The sequence below is a fragment of the Sarcophilus harrisii genome, chromosome 1 (assembly GCF_902635505.1).
Source record: "Sarcophilus harrisii chromosome 1, mSarHar1.11, whole genome shotgun sequence".
Taxonomy (NCBI): Eukaryota; Metazoa; Chordata; class Mammalia; order Dasyuromorphia; family Dasyuridae; genus Sarcophilus; species Sarcophilus harrisii.
The window spans coordinates 256,427,035-256,452,358 of NC_045426.1; the positions used below are offsets into that span (position 1 = coordinate 256,427,035).

At 43.6% G+C, this 25,324-nt stretch overlaps 1 protein-coding gene across 9 annotated transcripts in view; it reads left to right on the forward strand.

The window, feature by feature from the left end:
- The window catches only part of TNRC18 (trinucleotide repeat containing 18), a 156,773-nt gene extending 133,035 nt beyond the window's left edge, over positions 1–23,738 (forward strand). For 6 of the 9 annotated variants that reach the window (XM_031940819.1, XM_031940826.1, XM_031940786.1 and 3 more), the window contains 10 exons: positions 3,806–3,947; positions 9,491–9,608; positions 11,674–11,749; positions 12,466–12,574; positions 13,642–13,758; positions 14,528–14,692; positions 16,275–17,596; positions 18,933–19,169; positions 20,970–21,086; positions 23,270–23,738. In XM_031940819.1, the coding sequence (XP_031796679.1) occupies positions 3,806–3,947; positions 9,491–9,608; positions 11,674–11,749; positions 12,466–12,574; positions 13,642–13,758; positions 14,528–14,692; positions 16,275–17,596; positions 18,933–19,169; positions 20,970–21,086; positions 23,270–23,476 (2,610 nt within the window). In that variant the 3' untranslated portion in view covers positions 23,477–23,738. The remainder of the gene's footprint in view (positions 1–3,805; positions 3,948–9,490; positions 9,609–11,673; positions 11,750–12,465; positions 12,575–13,641; positions 13,759–14,527; positions 14,693–16,274; positions 17,597–18,932; positions 19,170–20,969; positions 21,087–23,269) is intronic. The other 3 variants (XM_031940804.1, XM_031940845.1, XM_031940810.1) reach the window with 2 other exon arrangements.
- The last annotated feature ends 1,586 nt before the right edge of the window (positions 23,739–25,324 follow it).

Here is a 25,324-nt window from a genome sequence, read left to right on the forward strand (position 1 = left end):
AGGACATCCCTCTCTCCCTCCAAAAAAATAACTCAAGAAAAATAAAGTTAAAAAAAAGTGTGCTTCAATCTGCATTCAGCACTCATCAGTTCTTTCTCTGGGTAGGGACAGCATTTTTCATCCTAACTCCAGACTTGTCTGAGATCATTGTATTGTGAGAAAAGTTACATCTTGCACAGCTGATTATCTTACAATATTGCTATTACTTTATACACAGTACATTTCACTTTGCACCAGTTCACAGAAGTCTTTCTGGTTTTTTTCTGAGAGCATTCTGCTTATCGCATCTATACAGTACAATAGTATTCCATCATAATCACATAACATAATTTATTCAGCCATTCCCCAGTTAATGGGCATCCCTTCAGGTTTCATTTCTTTGACCCCAGAAAATGCCATCAATATTTTTGCACATACAGGTCCTTTTCCTTTTTGTTTTTTATCTCTTTTGGGATATGGACCTAGTAGTGGTATTGCTAGGTCAAAAGGTATGCATGGTTTTATAGCCCTTTGGGCATAGGATAACTATATTTCAATAGATTTGGTTTCTTTTGTAATCCTATATATTTTATTTCATGTATTTTAAAACATTATTCTGAACTGGGCATGGTAGCACAGACTGTAGTTCCCTGCTTTTGGGGAAGGCAAAATTAGCCTCAGGAGTTCAAGAGTTTTGATCAGATTTTGATTTAAAGCCAAAGTCAGCACCAATAGGGCAAGCTTCCAAGAGTGGTTAGGTTACCAAGCTGCTAAGAAGGGACACTTGGCTGAGAAAATGGAGTAGGTTCCAATTTCTATATATCAGTATTGGGATACAGCCCTCAAGGAGCTTACAATTTAATGAAGGGGGGGGGGGTCAGGAATAGGGAAAGGACCCAACATTGTGGAAAAATCATAGAAGTCCCAAAGTAGTACAACTAGATGAGAAATGAGGAGATATTCTAACTTGGACTTGCTCCCTAAATGAAAATTTTGGATTTCAAGGCACTACCTTTCAATCAGAGGGGACAAGGGGTGGTGAGGTAGAGTACCAAGGCTAATAAGTTTGATGACTCTTACACTATGACTATGGACAAACAAATCCTTAACCTCTCTGTTCTTCTTTTTCCTCATCTGTAAAGTGAAATGAAAAACAATAATTGTAGTACTGATCTCATGGGATTGTTGTATGGGAAGGCTTTCTTTTTATTTTATTTTTTTAGTTTTGTCATTTTTACTTGTTTATTCTTTTTTTTTTAATTTAAATTTTGTTTCAGTTGGCAAAAGTCAATATTCTTTTTTTTTTAATCACTGTCATCCTTGATTTTAAAAAACTAACTAAAAACTTTGTAGCAAATATGCACAATCAAACAAAACAAATTTCCTCCTTGGCCATGTCCAAAAAAATCTATTTCATTTTGCACCTTCACTCCATCACCTCCACTTGTCATCCTCAGTTCTTGGGAATTCTGGTTGGTTGTTGCATTGATTAGAGTTCTTAAGTCTTTCTAAGTTGTTTTTATAATGTTGTTATTGTATAAATTCACTCTGTATTAATTTATACAAGTCTTCCCAGTTTCTCTAAAACCATCCCCTTTATCAGTTATTATGCCATAATGATATTTCATTACATTCCAAGTCCCTTAATTTGTTCAACAGTTCCAAAATGATGGGCACCTTCTTAGTTTCCAGTTTTTTGCCAATGAAAAAAAGAATTGTTACAGGTATTTTGTACACAAAGTATTTCCTCTTTAATTTAGATCAAGTAGTATTATCACTGGGCTGTCAATGGGTATGTTCACACTTTAGTAATTTTCGGGGCATTGTTCCAAATTACTTTCCAAAATGGATATACCAATTCACACTTACACCAATAGTTCGTTAATGTGTCTTTCCCACCTTCATTCCCCCCATGGCTCCGTCATCATTTGTCATTCTTCTTTTTTGGGTCAACTTTGCTAATCTGATAGGTGTGATGTGGAATCTCAGAGTTGCTTTAATATTGAATTTCTATAATTATTAATTATTTGGAATTTTTTTTACATGACTATTCATAGCTCAATTTTTTCTTTAGAAACTATTCATATCCTAGGAAATTTTTTTTTTAAGACATCTAAAAATTTTTTTTTGTATTGATAAGTTGTTTTTCCATCACTTATTTTTCCCAATGCATCCTCCTTCCTTTTAAAAGAATAAAAAGAAAAAAAAAAGTTAAGCAAAAATAATCATTATATTTAAAAAGCTTGACTAAATTATATAATGGTCTATACCTATAGTTCCTCTCCTTTGGAAAGAACCTGAGGAAGGGTGGCCTTCTACCTCTTCTTTGGGGTTAATCTTGGTCACTATAATTTTATCACATTCATTTTGTTCTATTGCTACTGTTCTTTCCATTTACATCACTGTAGTCATTGTGTATAGTTTCCCTAGTTCTGCTTAACTTCATTTTGCAGCTTTAAAATTCTGTGATTTTAGCACTCACAGATCAGCCTCTCTGAAATTTCTCTCCCTAAATCATGCCTTCTTAAACTTTTTCCACTTGTGACTCCGTTTTTGTCCAAGAAATTTTTGTGACCCTTAGTATATAGGTATACAATTCAAACATTTACTGATAATAAATCATAATTTTACGACCCCCACGTTTAGTTCCAAGATCCCATATGTGGTCACAAACCACAATTTAAAAAGCTGGGTTTTAAACTTTTATTGCTATTATTCTATAAGTCATCTTTGGGAACTAAGGAGTAGAAATAGAAGAAATGACAGGGCTCTGAACTGACCAGGAACCAAAAGCTGAACCCTAGCCTGACCAGCAATGATCTTCAGTGTTGGCTAGATCAGTTCCCTTAATGCCCTGCCCCTTAATACAGTAGTCAAGAATGTCAGATCATTGATGAACCCTTTTCCATCCAGATGTTCAGACTGTTTTGCAACCCATGGGATAAATTGTTGTTCTTTGTGGTATTCTAGCTCTACCTGGTGTTGACTACCATGAATTCTGTTCTTTAGATCTTTTTGGAAAATCATAGTAGCCCATCTTTCATCCCTGGGATTCTACATTCTTATCATTTATGGAACATCTAATGGTGCTAATTTTTGATGGAAAGATGGGTCACTTGGAAAATGAAATCTTAAAACCATAGCCATTATTTGTGCCCTATGACTTTCTTTTTTTTAATCATTTATATAACTTTGTTCATGAAGCTTAGAAACATTAGATTAAATTATTATAAAAGATGGCTCCTGGGGAGAGAAGGTAGCAATAAAATTTGATTTATAAAATAAACTAAATAACAAAACAAAACAAGGTGACTTATTTAAGATTAAACACCTAGTCATTAGATATTCTTGATTTACAGAGCTCAGGTCTTCTGACGGTGCTCAGTGATTTCACTCTTTATGTCTAAATCATGTTCCCCTTTGGAACTTATCTTGGTGTATAGTGTGAATGTTGGTCTATACCTAATTTCTGTCAGACTATTTTCCAGTTCTTTCAATATTTGCATCTTTCTGAGTGTCTGGGACTGGCCAAAATCATCTTGGTACAGTGTAATGGTATTCTGGTTCTCTCTTTGACTTCTCTGTCTCTAATCTCATTGTTGGAGGAAAAAAAAAAAAACCTGACATTGTAATCACTCAGTCCGTTAGCTGGAATAATAATTTGAGGGTTTGTCCAAGCACTGAAAATTATAAAGACTTTATTCTATAAATATGGTTTGGAAGCATGGGAGTATGGTCTCCCACTTTTTGTTACCATTGAGTTGCAGTGGACATAATCTCTGTTTTCAAGGATTTTACAATCTTGTGTGTTTCTGACTAACTCTAGAACCGAGGGAAGGGAGGAGCTGTGAGTAAGCTGATGGAAAGTATGGCAGCTGAAGAGGATTTTGAACCCAACCAAGACAGCAGCTTCTCTGAGGATGAGAACTTGCCCTTGAGCATGCTGGTAGAGCGACCACTGACTCCAGGTGAGGGAAAGGAAGAACTGGGGCCTGGAGACAATAGGACAAGGCCTTCCCGGGCTACAGTGCCATCCATGGCTCACCACCAATGCATTGTCAAAAATGTCCTTGGTGTGTTATTAGCCTAAGCTTTTCAATTCCTCATTATCAGGTTTTGATTGAAAAAGAACAAAGGGGAAAAAGAAGAATATCCTGGTGACTAAGGCAGAAGAGGAGATTTAGACAAGCCCACAAATACGTAAATTAATATAATTATGGATGTAAATAAGACCACACAGATTTCATACATAGTCACATATTCCATTCAATATTCTGCATTTTATTGTGATGTGTTGGGGGGTTTTAGGCCTGCTGCAATGAATAAATAAATAAGGCACTGGAGTTGGACTCAGGCAGACCTGATCAAATCCTCCTCAAACATTTCCTAGCTGTGTGATCATGAACAAATTACTTTGCCTCTCTTGGCTTTAGTTTCCTCCTGAGTAAAATGAACGAGTTAGAATTGATATTTTCTAAGACCCTCTCCAACTCTTACATCTATGACCCTAAGTCCTACTGTGCTGGAAGGTCTTCAAATACGGGCCCAGGAACGGGCTTCATCTTGCCAAAGGCATTCAGAAGAGATATTCAAAACCTCTTCCCCATGCCCTACTTTCTCCCAACCCTACCCCACTGCACACATAGTCCCTCTGTGAAAACTTCACCACCAACTCTATCCTACAACTTCTGCCCATTGTAAAATGAAGTCTGTTGTCCAAGGACCAGCCTAGCTAAGTTTGGATAGATTGATCAGATTGAATAAAAGGTGATAGATTTCTCAGCCATAGAAAACTTTCTTTTTTTTGGGGGGGGAGGGGAAGAGAGGGCTAGGCAGTTGGGGTTAAATGTCTAAGGCTGGATTTGAACTCAGATCCTCCTGACTCCAGAATTGGTGCTCCATCCACTGGGCCATCTAGCAGCCCCACAGAAGCTTTCAAATACCATGCCAAGCTATAGAGGGTTTATAATCTTTGTAACAATAAGTGAGTCCTCACACTGATGAAATCACAGCTTCTTAAAGTATTGAGGCCTGTATATAGTCAAAGTCTATGTCTAAATCAATTTAGGTATATATATATTTATAGAGATAAATTTAGGCATTTATATAGAAATACAAATGTATATAGTAAATATATATATATATTGGTGGGAGTATGTTTGAGTTCATATATACAGATATAGATGTAGATGTTGGTTATGGGCAGTAGGATAGAAGGACACATGCTGGATGAGTTGAGGTAGGGACACAGAATATTGATTTTTTTTTGTTTTTTTTAATAGTAGCTTTTTATTTTCAAAATTCACACAAAGATAGTTTTCAACTTTCACCCTTGTGTTCCAAATTTTTCTCCCTCCCTTCTTCCCCAGCCCCTTCCCTTAGACAGCAAGTAATCCACTATATGTTAAACATGTGGACACAGGATCTTGTTGATCCCATTCCCAGGAGCCTAGAAAGTATGGTGGCTCTGCTCTACTTACTTTTCCTAAACAAAAGGACCAATGATCATGGACCATGGGGTGACCTAGCATCTGGTGTACATTCTAGGCACACCTGAGATCCCATCCAATTCAGGTCCATGGGTAAAAAGGCTGGAAACAATGAGCTAAGCAGCATTGACTAACACTCCTGGTAGGTCTAAAATATTGTCAAAGGGGAAGGATTAAAGGGGTGAGGGAAAAAATAGATGATGAAAGCAAGTTAGAGAAAAAAGAAAGGAGATAAAAGAGAAGGGAAGAAATGAGGAGAGAAAGAAAAGAAATCTGGAAGATGATGGACCAGGCCATAGATCTTCCTTCCCCAAATTAAATAATTTCTTGGAATCTCTGGATAAATTTGAGGAGAATTTGCCAAGTTGATTGACATAGTGTAATGTCCTAAGTGAGAGATGCTGTCTCTTCCTCAAATTATGCTTCCCCCCTCAGTGCTAGCTGTCATTCATTTAGGCCAGTGGTTTCCAATGTTTTTTGTCCCATGAATGTCTTTCAATAACAGTTTTTTAGAAAGTGACAAGACCCCTGGGGTGGGAGATTATATTTAGACAAAGTAAGGTAATTGTGCAATTATTTACTGCTTCAAAGGCACTCTCAAAGAATTTTCAGTACAAATTCTTTGGACCATCATTTTATACTTCCAAAGGATTCCCACTAAATGGAACCACTGACTTAGACCAAATTTCTTGTACTGAAACTCTTCCTCAGGAATAACCAAGGAAATGGATAATGAAAAGACCATAGACCATTGAAATCCATAAATGAGACTCACAAGCTAACTGAAGCCAGAACTTCCAAGCTCCCTTCCAGACTACTATGGTGTCAGTCTGGACTTCTTTGATTTCTCTTCCCAGTCCCTGGGTAGGGGTGCTTTAAAAAAACAACAATAAAAATTATGATTCTGGTATAACCACATGCTGAATAATGGCCAGTGAGCAGATTTTTTTTTTGCATCTTTTTTTCTGAGTGAGAAAGAAACTGGGTTCTTTGAGGTCCAGATTTCAGGGCCAACACACGACTTTGTTGTCATGGTTTTAGTTAGTCCAATTAACCATCTCATCAGTATAATATAGATCGAGTTCAGGACTTGGAATAAAGAAAACTTGAGTTCAGATCCTACCTCACTAAACTTACTAAGCTCCCTCAGCCTCAATTTGCTCATCTCTAAAATGGGGACAATAATAGCACCTCCTCATAAGATTGTTATGAGGCTCAAGTGTAAAGCACTTTTGCAAATATTTAAAGCACTATATAAATGTCAACTTTTATTGCTGTTATTGAGAGACAGATTTATCCTTCAAAATAGTTTAGAGTGCTGTTATGCTACCTCATACTTAACAGTATCCTCAACTTTTTCTCTTATATACGGAGGCATCAGGCTTCTAAAGCAAACTAAATTTTCTATATTGTTTGTCCTTTGTTATTGAAGAGGACTATGACATCAGGGAGATGATACCATGACATGCAAATGAATTGGATTTGAGTGAGGGAGGGCTGTGCAAGGTCACCTGCCTCCCTTTCCCCTCTAGAGCCATCTGGGTCCAGTGGCCAGATATAGATCAGGATGACTGGAGAAGGCCCTCAAACCTTATTGATGAATAAGCCCCTGGAAAGCCTCATCTTTGAATGCTTTATAGACTGTACGTCAATTCACTGAAAATGAAAGTGAGTGTGAGCAAGGTGTGTACTCCAGAATTTATTTTTGAACTTTTAGTCAGCAAACATTTATTTAGTGCCTACTATGTTCCTCTCACTGTGCTCATCTTTGGGGATAACCTTGAGGATATCATAGTCAAAAGGGGTAGAGAACATGCAAAAAAAAAAAACCATGTTTAAAAAAAGCTATTTATAGGATAAATTGGAAATATCAACAGAGGGAGAGCAATAGTGTTAAAGGATATTGGGAAATGCTTCCCATATAGAAGGTAGCACTTTATTTATTTAAGTAGTATTTTATTTTTCCAAATATATGCAAAGATAGTTTTTAACATTCACCTTTGCAAAACCTTGTGTTCCAAATTTTTCTCCCTCTCTCCCTCCCTCCCTCCTCCCCAAGACAGCAAGCAATCCGATATAGATTAAACATGTGCAATTCTTCTAAACATATTTCTATATTCGTCATGCTGCGCAAGAAAAATCAGATCAAAAGAGAAAAAAAAAACACAAGAAAGAAAAAAACCCAAGCAAATAAACGACAACAACAACAAAAAGGTGAAAATACTATGCTTTGATCCAGTCAGTCTCCATAGTTCTTTCTCCAGATGTGAAGTCCATTGGAATTGAGATGGTGGGATTTTAGCTGGAATTTGAAGAAACCTAGGAAAGCGAGTTAGGAGAAGGAAATGAAAGGGGGTGGAGGTCAACCAGTAAGAATGTCCAGAGTCTGGAGATGGAGTGCTTTGTTTGAGGAGCAGCAGAAGTACAGCACCACTATAGACAGTGGAAAGAGGTCTAAGGCATTAAAAAAAAAAAAAACAGGAAAAATGGTGGGTGTGAGGAAGAAGTTTATAAAGGCCTTTGAATGTCAAGCAGGATTTTGTATTTCAGCCTTAAAGGTAATAGGGAACCATTAGAGTTTATTGAGAACTTTTTGAAGAGAAACTCATTTGGGTGGTAGTTAATAGCAGCTTTGAAAACTATAGGAAAGATCTCTTGACTACTTATTGTTTGCCCTACAATACTTTCCAAGTGGGAAAGGGAGGGAAGTAAAAGAGAAAACTCCATCAATATTTATTCTGATTGACCTGAAATGTATTGATCCATTGGACATTCTGAAAGTGTCTAATGCCCCTGGGTGTTGAGGAGAAGTACAGGGACTACCTAGCTCCAGCTTTGTTCAGTGTGTCAAAAATCCATGAAAAGAACAGCTATGTTAGTAAGTGCAATTGAAATACATAAGCCAACAAGTCAAGTCACCAAGCATTTAATAAGTGCCAGTCACTGCTAAACACTAAGATACTATAAAGGTAAGAAGAGTTTCTGCTCTCAAGGAGTTCACAATCCATTGGGCATGGTTGGCTTGGTGGATAGAGAATGTCTCTGAAGCCTGAAAGATCTAGCTGTCAGTCCTACCTTCTCCATGTACTGGCTCTGTGACCCTGGGCCCATTTCCCTAGCCAGCACTTTAATAAGACTATGAGTTGCAGAGCCAGGAAGCTGCATCAGTAGAGGAAATGTCATCATCATCTGGACTAAAAGTCAGGAAACCCGAATTCAGATCTGCTTCCAGACTGTGCCAGTTGTGTGATTCTAGGCAAATCATTTAACTTGTTTTTGTCTCCAATTCCTCAATTACAAAATGGAGATAATAATAGCACCCTGGGGGGATTGTGAGGGTCTCAGCTAAAATGCCCCCTTCCAGAGGAAGCTTTCCTGATCCCTCTCAATGGCAGGCAATGATTCTCTCCAACTTCTCTATGTTGTTTGTACCTGAATGGTTTTGTCTCCCCTACTCACTGGGAGCTTCTGTATATATCACTGAAGAGCACATCTCGGTTCCTAGGCAATTCCCCAAGACTATAAGTTACAGAGATGCTGACCTGTATCCATGGGAGGAGTTTCCTCTTTGGAGAGGACTCTGTATTAATGAGAATCCCAGGTTCAGTTCTAGGTCTGTGTCACCTTTCCCTTTTCCCCCCTCATGAATAATTGAGAACAGGCTGCAGGAAACCATTTGATGTATTAGTGGCCTGGGGGTGATTTTTCACAGTGTACAATCTCAAAAGATCAAATAGGAGAAAGAACAGGAAAGGGGAAATAAGCGTTTCTGTGGAGCCAGCTGCTCCACAAGCCAGGGGGAGAGAAGCTAGCTCAAGGAGTTCACTCGTGGGGAGAAAAAAGGCAAGTGAGAGGCTTCCTAATTGAGGTTCTCTGCATTCTGCTGAGTAGGAAGGCTGCCATTCATCTGGTGACAAGTAATAAATCCTTCCTGGACAGACACCATTTCTCTGTGCTGACTCAGATCCTTCTGATTGGGGAACAGGGTGGCTCATTCCTGCTGTCCCTTCCCTGTCCCACAGCCCCTCGATCCTGTATCATTGACAAGGATGAGCTGAAGGACGGACTGCGGGTCCTCATCCCCATGGATGACAAGCTGTTGTATGCTGGGCACGTGAAGACGGTCCACTCGCCTGACATGTGAGTTATGTGAGGACCTGGGTCTGGGTCTCTCCCCCCATTCTAGGCAAAGATTAAAGGTGGAGGGCCCTGACAAGGGGCCGGGCAAATCACACTCCACCACACACCCCCATCCCAGGGCCAGTAGGAATCCCAAAATGGGAAACCGAGACCACGAGGGAAAAAATGATGTGAGCGGCTGGAGTATAGCCTCTTCACTGGAGTCTGGTTGAAGCTTGTCTGAGGGACTGAGGAAGCGCTCGTTGGCAGTGACAAAAACCCTTTTAATAGGTCAAAATCTAGAGAAAGCCCTTAGAATCATGTTTTTAAGTACATAAAATAAAATGCGTAGGATCAGAAAGGAAATGAATTACTATGAAATAGAATGATCAAAATATTTTTAAAAAGCAAATTCTTAGTCCCCATATTTGGAACTCCTAATCTAGATCATGGCTTTAATTGAGTGATCACAATATTTTCAAAAAGCAAGTTCCTAGACCCCAGGTTTGGAATTCCTGATCTAGGTCATGGCTTCATTAGACTGAGGAGTTCCTGTATAATTAATTAATCAATGGCCTAGTTCTTTTCAACCACCATATATCCAACTTAATTCACAAAAACATTTGTTAATAGTATTATAGTAGTGTGTACAGGGAGAGGCAATAAGACGGTGACTCATGTAGTAGGTAGAAAGACAACTTTTTAAAAGACAGCAAGACCCCTTTCTTAACATATATTAATTGTAAAGGCAAATTGCTTAATTTTTATCTCAGTTTTCTCATCTGTAAAATAGGAATAATAACACCTTCTTGCAGGGTTATTGTGAGAATCAAATGAGATAAATAATTGTAAAATGTTTAGCACAGTGCCAGGCACATAGTAAGTGCTATTTAAATATTAGCTATTACTATTGTTATTAACATTTTCCCTGTCACTCTCTTAAATCCAGGCAATTCACAAAACAACCAAGGCTTGATTTATATCTTTTTATGGTTTATGATTAAGTAAGGAATAAATGGTCACACTGAAAATTGAACTGGCTCCAGCACATTTGTTTCTATCTTTATTCCTAGAACTCACTATCATAACACACTCATTCTATATTGGTAAATAGTACCCCCAGGGGTCATTACCATTAATAATGCTAAAGGGTGACTAGGGCCAAGTGAGAGGCTAGAGCTGAGGAATCCAGGTCTTCCACACTTTTGAAGATTCAAGTTGCTAGGCTATGCTGTCAGCTTGAACCAATATTTTAATTATTTAAAATCTTATGATTTATTTTTTTCCTTTTTTAATATTATTTTTCCCCTAATAACAAAAGTTTATTCTCTACTTCCCTCCTCCCCCTTCCCACCCTGGTCTGGAGACAAAAGTACATAGCCAAGCAAAACAAATTTTCAAATTGGCCATATCCAAAAATATATCAGGTCATACAAATCTTTCTAGGTTTCTTAAAAATCTTCCCTTTAGTATTTCTATTACTTTCATTTCCAAATATATCCCTAACTAGTTTCAAAGATTTTGAAGAGAGAAAAAGAGCAGATCAGCAAACCAACTAAAGAAATCAACTGAGCCCGACCCATGTTTGATGTTTTATACCTTCACTCCCCCGCTTATCCAAAAAGATATTCTCCCCTCCCCCCCAATTAATTGCCTATCTTCTAAGATTCTCTTAGAGGTTCTTCTGCTATTGCTTTGACCCTCTCCCAAGTACTATTAAAACACACCTACTTGGTGAGACCCAAGGTAATGACCCATGGAGACTAAGGGAATGGGGCATGGAAGAGGGAAAGGACTTCATTTAAGGGATCTCCCTTAGCCATCATTTGACCCATCAATGGTATAGTCAGAGGGAAAGTGACCTTCATTTAACAGTCTCTGTGGAAGTAATCTGGAAGAGAAGGGAGAAGTGTCATGGGGATGGAGGGCATGGCCGTGTCAGAACAATTGAATTCAATGATGGTACAAAGAAATTGCAGTATTGGTTGGAATTAAATTGAATGAATTCATTGAAGGCAATGAAGGAAGCTTTCAATATTGATGAGTTTCCCAGTGGCTTGACACTTACACTGATCTGGTATTTTAGATACCGAGTGGTGGTAGAAGGAGAGAGGGGCAATCGGCCCCACATCTATTGTCTGGAGCAGCTCCTGCAGGAAGCGGTGAGTGAATATGACCTTTTCCTTTGATTGGAGGATTTGGAATAGAAGAGGAAGAAAGTTACAGAGGAAACACATAGTAATCATTCCATGGGATTCCAGTTTCACAAAAAAATAAAGAAAAAATTTAAGGCTTTTCCTTTTCCCAGTCCTTTGGAAGAAGCATTGAATTAGAATGAAGACTTAAACTCTCCCCATGGCCCTTGCTTTTTTTTTTTTTAATAAATTTTTATTGATATCTTTTGTTTTTATATCACTTAAATTTCCCCATTATCCTTTTCTCTGTCCCTTTTCTTTCCAAAGACCCATTCTCTATAAGAAATAATTTTTGAAAACAAAAAGTTTAAAAGTGAAAGAAGGAAGGAAATCAGCAAAACTTCAATGTATCCCAAAAATCTGATCTTCAAGGGAACGAGGGAGGTGATACCACAGTTTTAAAGAGAAATATAGGGAAAAAATATTAAAAGCTTTTCATCTTTGGAAAAGGACTGATTTTTGGACATCTGGGTGAGTTGGTAAGGGTATTCTATATTCTTCCCCATTATCATGAAGGGAATCCCACTAATGTCAACTGATAACTCCAAAGAGTCTGGATCTGGTCTGGAAGCTAGTTGCTAAACCCTGGTGAGGAGAGCTCAGGAAATATTAGGGACAGAGCATTTTTTCAGGGTAGCTCAAGGAGACCCCAGTATATTTACCCTGTTGCCCCCCTCCCACAGATCATAGATGTGAAGCCACCGTCAATTAGATTCTTGCCTGAGGGAACCAGGATCGCAGCTTATTGGAGCCAGCAGTACCGTTGTCTCTACCCTGGCACGGTGGTCCGAGGTAAGCTGTACCCCATCCACCATCTTGTCTGACCAGTTTTCTCAGTCATCATCGTCAGAAAAAGTTTTAAATTCCTGATTCAGCGGTGCCCTCATTATGGTCCTCAAATTCATCACCAGTTTTCTCAGTCATTTGTATCAATGTCAGAAAAAGCCTTAAACTCCTGATTCAGCTCTGTCTTTACCATGGTCCTCAAATTCACCTGTGTTTCTACTGGAACTGGTCTCCACTGCTGCTCATGCTTTCCCCATGACACATTGTCCGTTTACACAGCCACTTATTCCCATTTTTTGTCTCCTCTGTTGGAATGAGAGTTTCCTGAGGGTAGGGACCATGAGGTTTTTTTAGGAGAGGGGTTATTGGTTTTTTTTGTGTGTGTGTGCCATTTTTGTATTCCCACTGTAGGGCTGGCGCCAATAAAGCTTTTGCTTGTTGGTTGATTCATAGCATCCTAGGATAAAAAATGAAACCTTAACTTGCCTTTCCAGTTGCAGGATTCCACTGTTGCTGTTTCTTGTGCTGGAAGAGTGTGTGTGTGTGTGTGTGTGTGTGTGTGTGTGTGTGTAGGAGATGGGTGGACATCACACTTACATCCAATACTATCCTGAGATCTTAACATCGTAACGGACAAGGGACTAATTAGTAGTCACATTCTAACAGCTCTCCCCTCCCCTTTCCATGCGCTGCACCCAGAGAATTCTTGTGAACTGATTTAGTTGAATTTTACATAATGAACGCTTAAAAAAAAATCACAGAATACCCACCTGTATTATTGTTCCCCCCTTATAGGTGGAGAAACTGACTCATAAAGTCAAGCTGGTTGTTGACCCCAAAATAGAATCTAAGTGGCCTGAATCATTGACTTGTCCTTCATCCTCCTGGAGTCATTTTATGTGGGAAATGATTACTTTAGGAGCCACTTAGGGCTGGGTATTATATGTCTTCCTGCCTTACACACACACACACACACACACACACACACACACACACTCTTCTACAATTTGAGGCCAGACAAGTGTGAGGTCCCTTGTAATGACTCCCTCTGCCTCTCCCCTTTCCTCCCTCAGGGGCGCTGGATCTTGAGGAAGACGGGGATCTGATCACGGTAGAATTTGATGATGGAGACACTGGGCGAATTCCCTTATCTCACATCCGCCTCCTGCCGCCAGACTACAAGATTCAGTGTAAGTGTGGGTGGAGACCCCAGGAGGCTGCCAGCCTGGCCTGGGACCTGACTCTCAGCAGCTTTTCTGGCTTCCCTCTGTGTGCCGTCCCCGAGGCTGGCCTCCGTCGTCCCGAGCCCCCCAGGCCCGGCTCCCTGTCAGGCAGACTCCCCTCTGCATGCCATCCCCCAGGCTGGCCTCAGTTGGCCTGAGCTTCCTATGGCTGGCTCCCTTCTAACAGGAGGGAGTCCCAGGGAAGCGCAACATGGACTTTTGTGACCTCTCTGGAAGTGGTTTCCATTTCTAGGCCTGACCCAAGACAAGGCTAGGCTGCCTTTGAAGCCCATTTACGCATTTTGAGAAGCCTGCTGGCTCTATTCTCTTCCCCCTGGGGAGCCTAATGGTTGCTTTGGTCCTGTTGTTTATCCTTCCTGAGAGCTGTGGGCAGTCTCAGTGTACACCTTCATGAATGGAAAATGAAGAAATGGAGGGGATATTAGTCTGGGGATTCCCTGGGGTGGGGTAGGTGTACATTTTAATAGGGGGATTCCCAGAACCTATCAAATGGTTAGAAAGTCCCTTTTTTCCCCACAGAGGTCCATAAACCCCGAGCTTGCAGTGAGGGAGCTCCAGGTGGAGGGGAAGGCCGAGGAATAGCAAGCATGCTGGGGGGGATCTGGAGGCTCTGTGTGCCCGGGAGTGCCAGAGGGTAGCCCCAGCCCGTTGTGTTCTCGCTCCTGTGCCTGGGGTCACAGCAGCTTTTGAGCCTCTCCTGTACTTGCTTCCACAGGTGCAGAGCCCTCCCCTGCCCTCCTTGTGCCCAGTGCTAAACGTCGAAGTCGGAAATCCAGCAAGGATGCTGGAGAAGGAAAAGACGGCAGCTCCCTGGGGTCCGAGGAATCTGGTGCTAAGGGCAAAGGTCGTGGGCGGAAACCCAGCACCAAGGGCAAAGGTGGTAAGTTGGACTGGAGGCCCTGAGCTTTGTGTTCTCCTTCCTCCCTAGAGAGGATTCTTGCTTATTCTCTGATCACAAGATCATAGGTCTCATAATAGCCTCTAGCATTCATATTATCCATAGCAAAATGCTTTACAAATATCTCTTTCCTGATCCTTGCAATAATCCTGTGAAATGGATGATATTATTATCCCTAATAGAGAAACTGAGGCTAAAAGTTAAGTGCTTTCCCTCAGGCCCCGTAAGTTTCTATGGCAAGGATTTGAATTCAGGCTTTCCTGATTCCTAGATTGGTGTTCTGTCTCCTGCATCACTGAGCTTCCTCCAGAGCTGGAAAGGAGCATAGCAATGATCCAGTCCAGTTCCCCCCATTTTTACAGATGAGCCTCTCTTGAGGCTCAGAGAATTCAGTGACAGGCTGTTTCATAAGATCCTAGGCCTAAGGGCAAAAGAATCTTAGATGCCATGCTATCCATCCCCCTTGTTTTTAACCATGAGCAAACTGAACACTCTCTGGTCTTGAAGAGCCACTAAATGTTACAACCTTCCTTCCAAAGTCCATTTGCAGTGGTCTGTTTTGCAGCTAGGGTCTGCTTTCTTGAATAATGAGAGTACTGCCATAAGTATTGTGGGGGAACCCACCGCTTAACCTCCCAAAGGAGCAAGCGTAGTCTCCCGAAGGTCAGAATCTTTGACATAAATGGAGGTCAAGAAAGGCCAGGGTAGGGGCGGCAGCTGGGCCGTCTCGTTGCACGTTCCCTGGGCCCTCAGTTGGCAACAGAAACTTAGGCTGAGGGGCTCCATGAGTCTGACCCATTATGACAAACTCCTGTGCCTTTTTGGCTGTTCATCTTTGGAAATCATATTCACCTTCCTCTCCTGTCTTTATTTTCCCCTAGTAAATTTTTTTGTTTTTAGTACTTAATGCTTTATGAATCATGTTGGGAAAGAAAAGCAAAAGGGAAAAACCATGGGAGAGATTAAAAAAAAAAAACAGAAAAAAGAAGTGAACATAGCATGTGTTGATTCACACTCAGTCTCCTTAGATCTTTTTCTGGACGCAGATGGCAGCCCAAAGTCTATTGGGAGTGCTTTGGATCAGTGACCTCCCGAGAACCAGGTCTTTCCTATTCGCACATCCTTGTTGTTAATACGCACGGTGTATTCCTCTTTCTTCTTGCTTCTCTCAGTGTCAGTTCATGTCCTCTTGTTGCTTTTCCTTATGGTCATAGTGCTGGGAGAATAAGTCAGATATTAGGAGTGCCCAACTAGGGAGAAGGCTGTTGGGGACTCCCATTAATAGTTACTTATGGGTAAAAGATCTTCCCCGTGTTGGCTGGAGAAATCTCTTTAAATACCCCCAATAAGCCATATTGCTGGGTGGCTGGGGGGCATCTCAGGGTCCCACATTGACTTGGAGATTTCTGACGCGGCTGAGTAACCCAGGGTGGCAGCTGGCGCGGCAGCTGGGGCCGGGCTCCGGAGCGCTCAGCCGCGTCCCTGCGGCTGACGGAGAGCCCCATGAAAGGGCCCCCCGCTTCTGAGGTGGCCTTTAGCATGTCTGTTTTCTCCCCCTTCCCAGAAGAGGCGAGTCTCCCAGAAGAGGCAGCCCAGACCGACCCTTCTCCAGGGCCCCCTTTGACTCCGGAGAAACCAGGCAACCTGGGCAAGGCGGGCACCAAGAACCCCAAGAAGAACCCGACGGGTCTCCCAGAGGAGAAGCGCAGCAAAGCCGCCAAGATGAGGCTGCCCCCCAAGCTGCACGGCCCAGCGGCTCCCGCCTTCCAGACGCCCACCTTCACCAGCACGCTGGCCCCAGAGGCTTATGGGGAGCTGACGGCTTTCAGCGCGGCCGACAGCCCCTCCTCAGGGAGGTCGAAAGGGAAGAAGGGCCGAGGGGCCGAGGAGGCGGCCGAGTTTGGCCCAGCCTCCAAGGGCTCGAGGCGGCCGGCAGACAGCGAGCTCCTCATCAAGCTGGACCACGAAGGGGTGACCTCCCCTAAGAGCAAGAAGACAAAGGAGGCCATGATGATGCTGGAGGACTCGGGTCTGAACGGCCGCCGGGAGAGCAAGAGCCTTGTGGCCTTGAGCGGCTACTCTTCCCTGGGGGGCTCTGAGGCGAAGGCCAAGGCCGCGCGCAGCAAGGTCCCTGAAGAGGACTCTCTGGTTCCTGGCTTTACGAGCAAGTTTGATGGCTCTGGGGACCCCCTGGCCTCCATGGAGAAAGACAAGGGGGGTGCAGAAGCTGCAGACGCGGCAGAGGAGTCCGAGAGCAGCAGCAGCAGCAGTAGCAGCAGCAGCAGTAGTTCGGAGACTGAAGGGGAAGAGGAAGGGGACAAGAACGGGGGGGATGCCCGTGGGGAGGACAGTAGCTCCTCCAGTTCCCGGGCCTCCAGCCCAATGTCTTCATCCAACTCTTCTTCCTCCTCCTCCTCCTCCAGCAGCAGCAGCAGTTCCTCCTCTTCCTCCTCCTCCTCTTCTTCCTCCTCCTCTTCCTCTTCCTCTTCCTCCTCCACCTCCTCCAGCTCCAGCTCCTCCTCCTCCTCCTCCTCCTCCACGACAGACGATTCCTCCTGCAGCTCAGATGACGAGACGGTCGAGGAGGCCCAGGCTGGCCCCTCTGTCCAGCCAGACCTCCCTGCCAAGGCGGCCAAGCAGGCTGGGAAATCTCGGACCTCCTCCCACCCTGCTGGCAAGAAGCAGCCTCAGCAGCCGCCCACCCCGACCCCAAAGGCGCAGCCCGGGGGCAGCAAGAGCCGCCCCAAGAAGCGGGAGGGCATCCACCTGCCCACCACCAAGGAGCTGGCCAAGCGGCAGAGGCTGCCGTCTGTGGAGAACCGGCCCAAGATCGCCGCCTTCCTCCCGGCCAGGCAGCTGTGGAAGTGGTTCGGCAAGCCCACTCAGGTAACAAATCTCCCCCGGGCCCTCACCATCACGGAAGGAAGGACCCCTGCAGAGCGGCCTTGTCAATGATAAAAATAGCTTTATAGAGCATGATTCTTAGGGCATCTCTCTCAGCCCTCATGAGAACCCTGTGAGGTGTGAGGGTCCTGGATCGCTGGACTTAGATTTAAACCAGGAACAGATCGTAGAGGTCATCTAGTATAACCTCCCCGTTTTACAGCTGAGAAAACTGAGGCTCAGGCAGGGAGTGGATCTTTGTGACATGCAGAGCAATAAATCAGGAGATGATCCCATACTTTGCCAAAATCTTCAGCTAGAATTTTCCCATGAAATAGCAGATTCCTCTAAGTGCAGCTAATATGATTCCGTTAACAGCAGTTTCCATTGACACACAATTTCACAAATCCATTTATTATGAAAAGCAGAGTTTGGTCCCCACAGAGTGACTTCCTTGCATGTCCCTCCTGCGGAAGGTTTGCAGGCTGTCCATCACAGGTCCTCCTGCCCCACTCTGGCCAGTGAACAAGAAAGGAGTTGCAGAGCTGGCCACTGATTGTCTCATTGGCCCCCTTCCCCTAAAGTAGGGATAGACCTTTGCAGTCCCAAGAGCATGTTAATAACCCCTTCCCACTGTGCCCCCCCCTTTTTTTTCTTTGCTGAGAGATTGTTAATAGTGCCGAGGGAGTTTGGCTCTGACCTGTTGAAACAAGCCTCTTATTGCCATCTGGGAGCCAACCTAAGCCCGACCTTGGCCCAACTGTTACCCTTTGTTAAATCAGCGGCGTAACCTAATCCTCCATCCTCCGGATAACAGTAACCATAAGAAATCCTGTTCCTTTTAATTCAGCCGCAGAGCCCAAGGGAGGCAGTCAAAGAGTAGGTGGGGGAGAAAATGTGCATCCCACCTCCCGGGGGTACCTGAACCACAAAAAGGTCGTGTCCCCAGATATAATGTGTCTGCTCCGGAAGTCTCAGCTTTTTGGGGTGTAACGGTCCCCCTCAAGGACTCCTTTGTGCGTTATTTTTTAATGTTTTGGATCACAAAGGAAACCAGTTATGTGGAAAAAGAGTTCTTGAAAGATTTAAAAAGAGAAAGCTGTACCAGCCTAGGCTCAGAATCCCTGCCTTCACCTTGACTTGAGGTAGCACTGAGACAGCCGAACAGCCCTCCCATAAATTCCTGGGAGCTGGGACGGCAGCTTTTCTCTGTGGCTCCCTTGCGCTTGCCACCGCAGTGCCCAGTACATAAAAGGCCCCTGCCTGGGGCGGGGAGGGGGTGATGCCCTTCCGGTGCAAGCCCCCACAGCCCTGACCCAATACTTGTGGCTCTCCACAGAGGCGGGGCATGAAGGGCAAGGCCAGGAAGCTCTTTTACAAGGCCATTGTCCGGGGGAAAGAGATCATCCGGATTGGCGACTGTGCGGTCTTCCTGTCGGCTGGCCGGCCCAACCTGCCCTACATTGGTCGCATCCAGAGCATGTGGGAGTCGTGGGGGAACAACATGGTGGTGAGGGTGAAGTGGTTCTACCATCCTGAGGAGACCAACCCTGGCAAGAAGCTCCACGAAGGCAAGGTAGGTGGCGGGGTGTCCCCCCACCCGTCAAGAGCCGGCTCTAAAGCTCCGGTCCCCCCCTCCCAAAATAGTCAAGGGGTTTCCCGAGGGCGCGAAGCTCTAGGCACTCGGGGTTCCCAAGGAACCAAGCGGCCAAGCCAACCAAGTGGACAGTAATCTCCAGGGTGGGATGGGGAATCTTCCATAGCGTCCATATTGATAGGAAATCCATAGGAAATCCACATGGCCAGGTCCCTCTTCAGCAATCTTCCTTGTGGTATGAGATTCAGCAGGGATCTTAGTCTTCATGCCATGGATTCTTAACCTTTTCGGCAATCCGGTGAAATCTATGGACCCTTCTCAGAATCACATGTTATCTTTTTTTTTTTTTTTTTTTAAATATATAGCTTTTTCTTAAAAAACATGTGCATTGAGTAATTTTTTCAACACTGACCCTCACAAAACCTTCTGTTCTAACTTTTCCCCTCCTTCCCCCCACCCCCTCCCCTACATGGAGGGTAGTTCAATACAATCACATGTTATCCTAAAAGAAAATGAAACCATGTTTGTAAAGGGTGTTGTAAACTTTAAAGCATTATATAAATTACAGCTATTATTAATAAATGCATAAACTACAATATACAGGATTACAAGGGTAACTGATTATATTGAAGTACAGTTGTCACAATTTGTTTTTTTTAAATCCTGCACCCCCTGCTTTATGTTATCTTGATTGACTAGAGAGAGGGCCTCAGAGCCAGGAGATCCTGGGTTAAATCTCATTAACCTCTCAGAGTCCTGGGCAACTTTCAGAGAGAGACTGAGATTGCAGGGTAGGTGCCACTTGCCTTTTGGAGAATTCCATGCTCCAGTGAAGTCACAGGTCTGGTATGAAACAACATGATTTCTATCACCCATGCTCTAACTTCTGGCCTGAAGTCATCATTAGCTAAAGGAAACTCGAATTACAGTTGGACTCTATTTCTGGAGAAGTTTTCTTTGCTATTAAATGGACACACATGGGCTTGGTTCTTACCTTCAGGTCCTTGAATCTCTCTCCCTCCCTCCCTTCCTCCTTCTTTCTCTCTCTGTCTCTGTCTCTTTCCTCTCTCTGTCTCTGTCTCCGTCTGTCTGTCTGTCTGTCTCTCTCCCTCCCCCGTCTCTCTCTCTTTCTGTCTCTCTACACACTATGGGTTAAGTGACTTGTCGCACAGCTAGTAAGTTTCAGAGGCCAGATATGAATGGAGTTCTTCCCGACTCCAAGACCGGTGCTCTATTCACTGTGCCAGCTAACTGCCTCACTTTGAATTGATTTTAAGAAATATTTTGATAACTATCTCAGTATAATAATTTTCCTTTGTAATCTTATGTATATTTTATTTTTTGCATTTGAAAGCCTTCCAAGGAGTCCGTAGCCCTCACCAGATTGCCAGAGGGATGATCACACAGAAAAAGGGTTAAGAACCCATGGTGTATGTAGACTGTTCATTGGGAGCATTTGCTCCTTCTTGTGTCCTCCAAAATGTCTATGGTAGATAATGACTGAGGAGTCACTGCTTTAGCTGGGGCATCCTCTAGAGATGGGAGGGCAGCATCACCTTGGTACCTTCCGGGCACCTTTGTGCCCTCACATAGCGTGGGGAAGCCCGGGAGGTCCGGGTCTGTGATCAAGGTGACGTGGAAATAGGGATCGGGATCAATTCAAGAGTGGCCATCAGGTAGAGCAGTTTGTCCTTAGTTTGGCTGGGGCTGCCTAGTGCTTCTGGATCCCTGGGGTGGGCTGCAAGGAGCAACCTTGGCTCATCATCTGCGTTCATTCAGGGAAACTCACTGATTTCTTCTCGTTCCTGCTTTGGGAAACAGCGCTGGGATCAGAAGTCAGGGAGGAGCATCTCCACCGCCCTGCAGACCTCCAGCCAGAGGAAGGACTTCATGGAGGTAGGTAAAAGCGAAACGACAAATCCAGGCTCTGTAGCCTCTGCCATGAGAGGAGCAGGGAATCTCCCAGCTGGAGAGCCAGCTCCCCCCGAAAGAGAGAAGAGAACTTGGAGCATCAGAGGCAGAACTCAAATCCAGCTCCACTCAGTCGTGGGGTCATGGATTCAGAGATGAAAGGAAACTTTTAACAGCCACTAGTCAAGCCTCTTCATTTTACAGTTAAGGGAACTGAGCCTCAAAGGTTAATGCAACCAGTATGTGTCAGATGTAGAATTTCATGAGTTCAAATCCAGACTCGGACGTTTAACCCATCCTGGCTGTGTGATCCTGGGCACTAAGTCACTTAACCTCAATTGCCTCAGCAAAAAAAAAAAAAATTAGGATTTCAACACAGGTAATTCCAGACTTTTAAGATATTTTATCCACTCAAACCACTGCTGAAAACCAGAGAGGTAAAAGACCCATTCATATCTATACAAGGAGGTAAATGGCAGAGTCAAGACTAGAAGCAGGCGTGGGCTGGAGCCAGCTCAAACCAGCTGGAAAGAGCTGGTTGTTAAATTTTCAGCGTGAGCATTTGCACTTTGGAAATCAGCAAATGCTACAAATCGGGTTTGATGTGTTTTGTTTAATATGATGCCGGAGAAGTGGAGAAGATAGTTATGATGTAGTTTAAATTTAAAATGAACAGTTTTCTTTTTTTTTTTTTCTCCCTGGAGAGCTGGTTTTTCAGTATTTGATAACATGTTATTCACTAGAAGCTAAGTATTCTGACAGTAATGAAAAGAGACCCATGATTTTCTGACATGAAGAGCCAGATGACTTATTATGATACCTTGTATCCTACTTGGCTTCACTAGGAGAATCTGAGTTTAAGTCTGGTCTCAAACACTTGTTAGCTGTGTAACTCTGAGCAATTCAAAAAAAATTTGGTTTTTTTGGCCTCAGTTTCTTCATCTTTAAAAATGGGTATAATAACTACACCAATCTCCCAGGGCTGTTAGAATAAACTGAGACCACGTTTTTAAAGTGGTTTGCAAACCTGAAAAGTGCATTATGAATATTAACAGTTATCATCCTCCTAGATGACCTTTTTATTCAGAGCAGTAGCATGGATTGATTCTTTCTTCTCTCTCTCTCTTTTTTTTTGGGGGGGGGGTGATGGTGGTGGTAAGGTAATTAGGGTTAATTGACTTGCCCATAGCAGGAAGTACTAAGTGTCTGAGGCTGGATTTGAACTGGCGTCCTCCTGACTTCAGGGCCAGCACTCTATCCACTGCACCATCTAGCTGCCTCTGATTGGTCCTTTCTTTAAGCCATGAATATTTGGATTGATAGTACAAGTAAATTAGGAGATTACTTTGCAGGAAGATTCACTAGAAAGTCCCTTCCAGTTCACCTGCCTAACTCCAGGAAATTTGAAATATGATTGACTTTACAGATTTAAATTTACGAAGCTAATTTTTCAAAAATAATAACTTTTTATTTTCAAAACACATGCAAAGATAGTTTTCAACCTTCATCCTTTCAAAACCTTGTGTTTCAAATTTTTCTCCCTCCCTTCTGCCCACCCCACCTCCCTTAGACAGCAAGTAATCTAATATAGTAGCTACTTTTGGGGAACTTGCCTATAGTGAAAAGTCTAGCACATAAAAAACATAGCTTTTGAAATGCCAGGCTAAGAGCATTGTTCATCATAAGGCAGTTAGTGGATAAAGTAGTAGACAGAATACTAGATTTTGACTGAAGATTTGAGTTCATATCCTCCTTCAAATATATAACTAGGTATATGATCTTAGGTAAATCACTTTTAACTTTTCTGGAACTCAGTTTCTTCATTTGCAAAATTAAGATAATAATACCTCATAGAATAGTTGTGAGAATAATATAAGCTAGCACAATGTAAATCACTTCTTTTTTCTTTTTTTTTCTTTTCTTTTTCCTGAGACAATTGGGGTTAAGTGACTTGCCCAGGGTCACAAAGCCAGGAAGTGTTAAGTGTCTGAGACCAGATTTGAACTCAGGTTCTCCTAACTTCAGGGCTGGTGCTCTATCCACTGTAAATCACTTTTCAAACCTTTTAAGTTCCATGATGTAAATGCTAGCTATCATTATCATTATTAGGTAGGGTTAGGGTGATATTCTTAATAAACCTTGATCAATCTTTCCTCATTTCCCCTCAGCGCGCCCTGTACCAGTCATCACATGTGGATGAGAATGATGTCCAAACCGTCTCCCATAAGTGTCTCGTGGTTGGCTTGGACCAGTATGAGCAGATGCTGAAGACCAAGAAGTACCAAGATAGTGAGGACCTGTATTACCTGGCAGGGACCTATGAACCCACCACTGGCATGATTTTTAACACAGATGGAGTCCCAGTTATCTGCTGAGTTGCTGAGAAAGGGGGAGAGATCCTAGCCAGCCCAAATAGGATCTCTCTCTGACCTGGACAGAGGGATCAGAAGGGGATAGAGAGAAAGAGAAAGAGACAGAGAGAGAGAGAGAGAGAGAGAGAGAGAGAGAGAGAGTATATAGACGACATGATTGTTTCTTTCACTTGCCTAACCTCTGAGTCGTTGGGTGGGGGGTCATCACATAGGGACAGCAAATGCGCAGAGAAGGAGACTTGCAGATGCTTTCAGACAGCACCAAGGACAGACGTTCCCCCCTTAACCTCTCACTCCCTTTGCCGGCCCCCTCACCCGGCTGCCCGCATAGAAAGGGCTCATGACCAGCTGCCTTCACCTCCCCTGGGAAAAAACGGGGAGAGATTCTCATGATCACTGCCACGGCGAGGGAGACTCTGTGTGAGTGTTTGTGAGTGTGTAATGAGTGTGATTGTGTGTGTGAGAGAGTGTGTGTGTGTGTGTGTGTGTGTCTCCAGCCTCCATTCAGAATCTTGAGGTGCCCTTGGCTGGGGACATGGGAGAACCATCAGGGTATATATAAAATATATACAGCTGATGCTCCCTCACCCTCCCAGTTGTCCTGGATGGAGAGGGAAGCCCAGCTTCTCTCAAGCACCTTGGACATGCTCAGCTGCAGGAGTGGACAGCGGGCAGGCTGCTGCCCAGGCCCTGGAGGACAGCGCTTTAGGAACGTCAGGATGTCTTTGGCAGCGGTCTGGTCAGCAGCAGCAGGAACCTAAGAGACACTCAAGCCGGGAGGGCCCCTGCAATTCATGTTTTCTCACAAATCCACAAAATATAGGATCTCTGAGTGGCAGCAGAAGGCAAGTGAGAGGGGAAGGGTGTGAAAGGAACCCAAACGGCCCGGATTCAGGACATGAACTGCATGAGAACTTTTCCCAACCCTTCCAAGGAAACTCCCAAATCCGGATCTACTTGGGGTGGAGAGATCTGTTTCCCAAACTCAGGGCTGGCCTGGCTCCCAGGCAGTGCCGTGGGGAGGTTTGTAACCAGAAGAACAAGCCTGAGGGGAATCAGATACCAGCATCCCTCTCCCCAGGCTACTTATCACCCACCGAGGAGGGTGACTGGTGATGGTGGGGCTGGTCCCAAGCAATCCCTGTTGGAAAGCTGCATCTCTGCCTCTTGCTACACTGCTCCACCAACCCTAAAGATGAAGCTTCAGTGGCCTCTCTATTCATGGAGAATTCCCAGCTGCCCCACAGGTCCTGTGCAATCAGCAGGCTTGAGGGGAACATGAAAAAAAAAAAAAAAAAAAGCCAGAAGTGTCCGGGGTCCCTGCCCTTGCACTCAGAAAGGGGTGCACTGACACCTGCTTGGGACACCCCATCCCAGACCCCCTCCCTCTAAGGACGGCCGGGGGTATTGCCTCACACTCCTGGGAGCATGGCTCCCGAGGATAGATCTTGGACTCATCTGCAATGGTACTTGGGGCTCGTCCTCGGGAAGGGAAGAGATGAGGGGCAAGCCCACCTTGCAGCGCTCACACTACGAAGAACCACAAATGGTGCTGAAATTGACACCCCCTCACTCGCCCCTGCACCCCCAGTCCCTCTCCCGGATCAGGGCTCCCCAAGAGCCTCGAGGAGAATGCTGTTTCTTAACCTGTACAGTTTTAATGTACCGAAAAGACTCTCTAGCCCCCCTGTATCATACGTCTTTAAATGGATTCAACTTTTTAATTATATATATAAATATAAATATATATAAATATATATATAAATATAAACTTTTTAAAACTGTGAAAAAAAGTTATGGAATTATAAAGTGAACACGGTCTGACGTTTAGAATATTATTTTTTATTTCCT